The sequence below is a fragment of the Micropterus dolomieu genome, linkage group LG23 (assembly GCF_021292245.1).
Source record: "Micropterus dolomieu isolate WLL.071019.BEF.003 ecotype Adirondacks linkage group LG23, ASM2129224v1, whole genome shotgun sequence".
Classification (NCBI taxonomy): Eukaryota; Metazoa; Chordata; class Actinopteri; order Centrarchiformes; family Centrarchidae; genus Micropterus; species Micropterus dolomieu.
In genome coordinates this window covers 4,651,526-4,659,865 of record NC_060172.1, presented here as the reverse complement: position 1 = coordinate 4,659,865, position 8,340 = coordinate 4,651,526, and the positions used below count along the sequence as shown (strand labels likewise).

Here is an 8,340-nt window from a genome sequence, read left to right as displayed (position 1 = left end):
GGAGAGGACGCAGGTTTAAGTCAGTCGCCCCCTGCTGGCCGCTGGAGAGGACGCAGGTTTAAGTCAGTCGCCCCCTGCTGGCCGCTAGAGAGGACGCAAGTTTAAGTCAGTCGCCCCCTGCTGGCCGCTAGAGAGGACGCAGGTTTAAGGTGCTTAGCATTGGTTTAGTTAAAAACAAAGGGGGTCACCCGGAGTCCCTCGTAGGGATCCTTTCCATGACGCTGTTGGTGAAAACAGTCTGAGTCTGTCCTCACCAAGCAGCTCTTTTTGTGGACGCCATCTACTGCACGGATTCAAAACTCTTTGTACCTACAAGTCACTTAAACGCCAACAAATGTGAGAACAGAGCCCAGATTTATCCTTTAACCCGGATTAAAATAAGAGCCTTGCTTCAGTGATATCCCTGTTTTCTGATCAGCTGTTTTAATTTCCTCTTCCTCATGTAAACCCGTCGTCTCAACACATTCAGCATGCGTCCATTAATTCCATCCTTCCCAGAGCAGTGTGCTGCCCTGTGTCTCTGTGCACTGCTCTTGTTGAACACTGAGGGCGGAGAGGTGACCTCCTGCTGTCGCTTGTGTTTCAGAGACGTGTCGGTGGAGCTGCCCTTCATCTTAATGCATCCTAAACCCGTGGAGCCGCCGCAGTCCCGCCCGCAGTCAGGTGAGGTCACACTATGCGCATCACATTCAGTGACCAGCGTTCATCCACTACAGCAGCAAAACCATGAACAAACAGAAGAGAGGAGGTTTTAAATGCCAGGTGACGTGAAAGAAGTATTCAGACGCTTTATTTAACGTCGAACTCAAGTATTTTTCAGCCCTGCGTTCCCATGGTTTTGTGACGAATTGGGACGTTTTGTAATTGGTCCAGTATTTCCCCTCACAGAACTCTGGAGCTGCTGGTCGACCTGCCGCCTCGGTCCGTTAGTTTTGTTTGTGTTATTGTGTGTTGGTTAAAAACACGAACGTAACACGATAATGCAAACTAATTGATCGAGGCAGCTTGATTATTTATACCCTGCGCAGGAGTATAGATCAGGCTTAAAGGCCCAAAAAATGCAAATTCACTGATTTTTACTGCTAATAAAAATTGCTGTGCACCACCTGAGTCTAATCTGTACATCACATTATGTTAATAACTTCAGTGACACAGTGTCGTGCTGCCCTTTCTCTTCCTGCTGAAAGCTGCATTTTTAGGCCACTGGGAATTTTGGGTTTGAGTTTTGACCCTTTGGGGTTGCTGTAGCTGGTCAGTGTGGAGCGCAGAAGCAGTAGCTCTTGTTTTACTTCACACAGAGCTCAGGAAACATGTGGACTTTAAGTATTTGCACAGTGTGTCACTCAGGATGTTCAGCGTATGAAGTGAAATGCGATGCTAATCTCCATTAGCACTTTAATAGAGATTCCCATTATATGTTAGCATTGAGCTAACGGTCAAAGTGCTTTTCTTTTTTTTTTAATTTCTATGTATCGATATGATGATCAATACAGTTTGTATAATGACATATCGCTGTATGGATTTATTGGCAGAGTCTTACCAGAGGACAGAGTGGCAGAAACCAGCTCTTTAGCGGACGCGCTTTGATGGAAAAGTCACGATGCAGCTCGCTCGCAATTTCAAAACGTCCCAAATCCATGGGAAAATAGGGTCCAGGTTGAAAAATACTGTAATAAAAGTACTAATACTATGTCCTCATTCATCATCCGTCATGAATGTAAAGCTGGATGCTGCTGCTGTAGTTGTTGAGCTCATTCTGGACGAGCTGTCAGCCTGTTTCCATGGAAACAACAGTGTGACCTGCTGATGTGTGTGTGTGTGTTTCAGCCGTGCCGGAGATGGACCCCCCCATCGACACCAATTTGATAGAATTCGAAACAAAGTGAGTATCTCGTCTTCGGACAACCGTTATTTTATTTATTTACAAACATTCACCAACAGACTTTTCCCCAGCGTTCACGTCTCGTCGCAGCGGCGGGGACACGCTCCACCTATCGGCTTAACTCTGTGTTCAGACAAGGCGCGAATTTAACCCCGACAACGCTGGACTGAGTGTTCGCACGCAACGCCAATAAACACAACCTGCCGTTTCTACCCGAAGTAAACATTTTGCTCAAACTGCTGCTGAAACGACGACGACGTGATGCAGATTTGTTAAACATGTGAATTGATGCTTTGTCAGGATATAACTTCTAAAATGTAAAGTACAACGACAGCTGGAATAAAGTTAGACGCACATTTTCTGAACTCAGCAGGTAGTTCAACCTCCTCGCTTTGTATTCTCCAAGTAACGTCCGGTTCCGTCTGGTTTTTATATAAGTATGAAGTCGTAGTCCAGCAGAACAGTGAAGATAAATCAACGCTGTAAAAAGTAAAAAGCTAATTTAATAAAAGCAGTTTACTCTGAGCTCCTCCCGCGGGTAAACGGCGAAGTGTTATCGAATGATATGAAATGTTTTTATCATGATAACGTTTGTGGCCATATCGCCCGGCTCTAGTGTTGCTATGAAATGTAAACTAAGACTACAGGAAAGGCTTTACGCTGCGTTCCAGCTGGCTGTGTGCATTTGTTAGAAAACATTTTCAAGCGTGTATATTTTAGTTTTAGTGTGTTTAAACTTCTATTAATCAGACTCTCCAGAGTGTTTCTTTCAGAGACACAGGCAGAGACTCCAGATGGTTCAAGAACCACATTCAGTTTACGTTGGATCTGCCTTGAAGAGGCGTTTAGCTACAGGAATGTTAGGAGGTTAAGGAAGTTGTTGACGTCGTCCAGTGACGTCGCTCGACCCTACTGCGGATACAGCGATTTACTCTGCGAGTTGTTTCTTTATAGGTCTTAAATTTCATTCTTAGTGTCGGTGAAACCTGCAGAAACGCTGCGTGAGACGTTCACAGGAAGGAACTCTGAGAGGCGTTTAGAGTTGTCTTGAACGCAGCGTTAGATGGCGAACGGCGACGTGAACTGACCGCAGACACTCGGATATCAGAACCCCGACGTCGTGGTTTCACTGAATTAACTCTCTCTCTCTCTCTCTCCGTCCTCGCAGCAGCATCTCCCAGGACGACGACTTCGTCTTCGAGGACTTCGCCCGCCTGCGACTCAAAGGCGCCGTGGACGACAAGGACGAGGACTGCTAGGAGCTCGCCAACCTTCATACGCTCGCTTCGAAACCACCTCACACACAGAAACACACACAAACACACACTCTTCACGTTACATTCCCCCGGCGGAGGGGATGGATGAGGGCATGTCTGGACGGAGGCCTCGCAGGGCGCTCGCTGGTGTTCTTCCTCTCTTGCTTCAGCCATTTCGTCATGTCGCCGCCGCCATTTTTCACCGCCGTCTCTCTCTGTTTGTCTTTTTTTTGCTGAAGAAACTATAAATGTTAAGCAGCTGCAGGACAGATGTTGGCGGCGTGGATCTGCTGTTTCTTCCTCTGTAGTCAGGACGTTCGGGTGTGTGGGCGGGGCTTGTGAAACACCGCGGCGGTTTGAGGAAACAAAAAATAAACCCGCGTAGGAAGTTGAAGCTCTTTTACTTTGACCATCACCGTCTTGTACAAACAAAATATATATTTGAAACAGAAAAGAGAAAATAAAATCTTGTACGAGCGGTCGGGATGCGTGTTCGGTGGCGAGCGCCGTTGTTTTCTCCAAGTAAACGCTGTAGATGCTTTGTTTTTTTTTTTACATCGCGGCTGGCAGCGGAGGAAACGCAGCAGTCTCACACATCAGGCGGCTGAAGTTGGATTTCACCAGCATCTCCCGCTCTCGTCACGCTCCGTCGTCCTTTTTGTAAAAAACAAACAAAAAAAAACATTCCAGCGTCGACGGATTTGTTTCCCTTTTTTTAATTTAAAACATCTGAAGTCTGTCGCGTCCTCCTGAAGACGTAAATCTGGTCACACCTCACGCTGTGGTTTTACTTTGGCTGACCCTGGAAGTCCGGAGCGTTTTGTTTTTGCGGGACATTATTTTTTATTCCTGTCGGTTAAAATAAATCCTGTACGTGACGTGAGCGGAATTTAAAAACTATGTTGTTCTTATTTTCAACAAATCCCACGAAAAAGACCAAACGCCAACAACCTGTTTCACATTTCTGGTGAAAGGTCGTGTCGGTGCAAAGCGAAGTCTTGTTATATGTTAGTCTTTTTAAAACAAAGGGAAGTAGTTTGTTAGTGTAACACAGAACAGAGGAATAAGCTACATCAGACTTCGACACCGACGCCACTCGTTTGATCTGTGAGACTAATCTAGCTCAGCAGGTGAAATCACTCATTTAATTCTTCGTCGTCTTCACTTTGCTAACGATGTTTCTGTCAGATGGAGCCTCAGAGCTACAAAGATGTCGACTTTCCTCCTCTTCTTCTTTTTAAAACGCCGACGCCTTTACGCCTGAGCACAAATTCGGATCACGCTGGAATCGTTTTTTTTTTTTTTTTTTTTTAAAAACTCTCGAGTCGTTTGGATACATTTTGAGATTTGACCTCTGTTCTGAAACGCGGCGTCGCTCGAGTCGTTTCTTGAGTTGAGGTGCTTTAAAACGGACGCTGACCTCGATCTGGCTCGTTAAAGGGAAACACTGGTGGTTTTTTATAATCCTCCTCCCACCAACTGACCCAGACGCTCTTTGAGCCGATATCCATTCTTGATCTCTCCGTTGCCAACAGGACGGTTTCTTTGCCAACCACTTTGTTGTTTTTGTTGTTGTTGATTTTTGGGGTTAAATACAACAGAATTTGCAGCATTTTCATTTCGATTTGTGACTTTTTGTGTTGCTCAGCAGTAAATTGTAGAAAAAAGTAACTGCTGCTGTTTGATCTTTCCAAAGATTTTTATATTGGAGATGATTCCCAGGTTTTGTGCAGGACAGCAGACTGTATTTAAAACAACTTAGTAAATAAAAACACACTGTCAACCATCTGATTTAAATTACTGTATAATATTCATAATTCTTATCCCATCAGTTGACCCAAATGCTTTTTCAGCCAGTGTATATAAAATAAGCACATTCCTGACCTCATGACACTGTCTGTTAACTGCCTTCTTTTTTTTCAGTGAATTTTTTGTGGCTAAAAACAGAATTTGTGACTTTTTTTAACTTTTAATCAGCAGTAAATTACAGAAATCGTACTCAAAACCAAATTCTTAGACATAATTTCACTGGTTTAATGTCAAAATGAGTTTAATTTCAAAAAGAAGAGTAAACTGTATTTAAAATTTTTTTTTTTTTTTTTAAACTGAAAATATCAGAATCATTTTAAGATTTTCCTGTAAAATTCATAGTTTGTGCCCTGAATTCTGACTGTCAGGCAGAGTAGCTGTTCACACGTGACCTAAATATGGAATTGGAAATCCTTCGGTCACGTGACCACAACTTAAACCATCTCCATGACAACTGAGCTACTCAATCCAGCGAAGAAGGCCATGAGATGTTTGAAAGCCTCGGAAACGATGAACAAATTTTTTACTTGTGACTTATGAAAAAAATGTAACTGTTTTTTAGTTTTGTCTGCCTTTTAATTTATTCCTGAAACATTACGCCTTTCCCCCCTAAAATTACGGTTTGTTTATTGTCCTTGTTTTATCCTAAAATCATTGGCTTTTATTCAACTTTTTGTAGATTTTTTTTATCACTTGAGATATTTCGACTTAATTCTTAAAAATCAGATTTTTTGTTTTCTCATATTGGCGCTAATTCTCTTTAAGCTTGATACCATGTGACGTAGAAATTACCATGACAAGTTTCCTAAAATGTTACAACTTTATTCTCAATAATTGAACTTTATTGCTGCAATATCACAACTTTTTTCCCTCAAAAATACTATTTTGTAGTCAATGTTTTTGTCATAAAATTATGACCAAATTAACAATCTTAAATCTTTGAGGTTTAACTTGTAATGCTGTGAGATTTAAGTCACAATAATAAACCCCGCCCTCCTCCTCATTTATGGTCAACGGATAAACGTAGAAAAGACCACATTTCCATAATATTAAGACTTCATTCCTGAAATTTCACCACTATATTCTTAAAATTTGACTTTATTTCAGTGCCATTAACCTTTTTCCTTTGAGGTGTATCAAACAAATTAGTACAAATAACCAGTTCATCTTGTAATATTATGATCAAAATTACTATTTTGTTGTCAATGGTTGGCTTTTTATATATATATATAATTCTGACTTAAATCATTGAGATGAAATTGTTTGAGAAAACATTTCAACTTTAGATTTAAGTCACAGTAACGCCGCCCTCCTCCTCTTAAGGTCAACGCCATGTGACAAAATGGCACAAATAACTTAAGTTACTTTGTGATTTTATTTTATTTTATTTTTTTCCCTGAAATTACTGTTTTATTCTCGATGTTTGGCCTTTTTTCTCATAAAATTGTGACAATTCGACTTATATCTTGAGATTTAAGTCACAATAAGTGTTTTTAACTCTAAAAAAAAAATCATATCTCAATCATTTATACTGTTTTGTACGAGGAAAGAAAAGTTATTCTTGTAACTTTATGTATTTATTCCTGAAATATTGCAGTTTTTTCTCAATGTGTTGCCTTTTTGTTGTAAAATTCTCAATTAACAACTTAAATCTTTGTTGTTTCGAGAACAAAGTTGTGACGCGTGAGATTCTGTTTTTGCTATTTTCGGCCGATTAATTTCGGTGGCCGAACATTCGGTTCATCCTCACTAACCAGTTAACTTTTTCTCAAAACTACTTTTCCTCAATGTTTAGTCTGTTTTTCTCATAAAATTGTGACAAATGACAAGAATTTAGCAATTACGACTTAAATCTTTGGGATTTAGTCGTAGTGTTGAGAGATTTAAGTCTCAATAATTATCCTGTTTTTGAGTTCGATGCCACGTGACAAACACAAAGTGCCAGGAAAAACTTTCCAGCCACTGAAATCAGTAAAATGATTTAAAATAAATCGCACCAGTGTTTCCCTTCACATCTTCTCCCGACCGACATCCGTATTTTAAAAAATGTTATTTGCATTATTCAAACTCAAAGCTCGGGTGTTAACGCTCCTCTGCTTCCACTCTTTAAGCTGCTTTCCAACATCCGTCACACGGCATCGGCGACTTCGAATTTGTCTCTTTTAAAAGGAAGTTTTGTTTTATTTTGTCCAGAAAACCTGCACAGATCAACATTTCACACGACACACAGGAGCACTGCACTTTCATCGGACAACACAAACCTGCGCACGTCATCGTTTCATTTTTGCTTACAGACGAAGAAGAATGTTTTGTTTGTTTTTGAAGTCGTGGCCATTTTTAGAAATTGTTCGTTGTGTTTTTCGACAAGTTTCGAGTTTCACACAAACCAGCAAACTTTTATTTTATTTTACTAAAACTGCCAAAATTCCTGCACTTCCTCTTTCGCTCAGTCATTGAAGCTGCGACCCTGAAGAAGAAGAAGAAGAAGAAGCCGACACGGAGCATGTTTTAAATTTTTTATTTAATTACATTTTGTTTCTCCTCCAAAGCAGTGCTGTGAATCGTACGAGCTGTGATTCTGTCCTTATTTTGTCGTGCATATGTGGGGTAACTCTGCTAAGTGTGAAAATATTTGGACAAGTGCCACGCCCTGGCCTGTGCGATGCTTACCATAATGTCTATAAAACAGGAAGTGATTTCTGCTGGTGGGACGAACACCAGAAAAGAGAGAATTATGATTATTATGCTTCTGATTATTATTATTATTATTATTATTATTATGGTGACTTATTATCACTTCTACTGTATCATTGCGACCATGATTATTCTCATAATCATTTAAGAGTCTATTATTTTGCCATGTATTTTTTATTTTGAGATTTTTATTTTAGGTTTCTTTTTATTATTAAAGGCAAAATGAACTAACAGATTTGGCTGTCGCGTGCTGCTTCTACTGTTTTTCTTTTTCTCCACCAGGCTGTTGTGTCATTTAAAATTTACATTGTGTTTTTATCTTGAAATCATTTGACGCTTTGTGACGACGAACTCGCGACAACAGCGTAAAGCTCTGCGAAGAATAAATCACTTCATTTACAGTTAATGTTCTGCTAAAAGGATTAAACATCTGTCAGACAGCAACACTTCGTAGTAAAGATGAAACTACCTCATCAAAATATTTGTGTATACATGTACTTTGTAGTGCGGTACATTTATTTGAGCGCACTCTTGTTTGTTTGTCTTGCTGTTTTACAGCTTGTGGCCTGACTTTTAGCAGGAACTTTTCAATTCCAGCATCTTTGACTCTCACATGTCTATCGATGAATTTTGCACCCTCGACACCTTCGTGGTGAAAATGTACAGGTCCAAAAAACTTGCACAAAACTAGTAAAAGTT

At 40.4% G+C, this 8,340-nt stretch overlaps 1 protein-coding gene across 4 annotated transcripts in view; it reads left to right on the top strand.

Moving 5' to 3' along the window:
- LOC123962849 (arrestin red cell) overlaps positions 1 to 7,874 on the top strand; it is a 43,260-nt gene extending 35,386 nt beyond the window's left edge. For 2 of the 4 annotated variants that reach the window (XM_046039268.1, XM_046039271.1), the window contains 3 exons: positions 587 to 663; positions 1,828 to 1,882; positions 3,054 to 7,874. In XM_046039268.1, coding sequence (XP_045895224.1) covers positions 587 to 663; positions 1,828 to 1,882; positions 3,054 to 3,141 — 220 coding nt within the window. In that variant the 3' untranslated portion in view covers positions 3,142 to 7,874. Of the gene's footprint in view, positions 1 to 586; positions 664 to 1,827; positions 1,883 to 3,050 lie in introns of all 4 variants that reach the window. The other 2 variants (XM_046039267.1, XM_046039270.1) reach the window with 1 other exon arrangement.
- Positions 7,875 to 8,340: the final 466 nt, after the last annotated feature.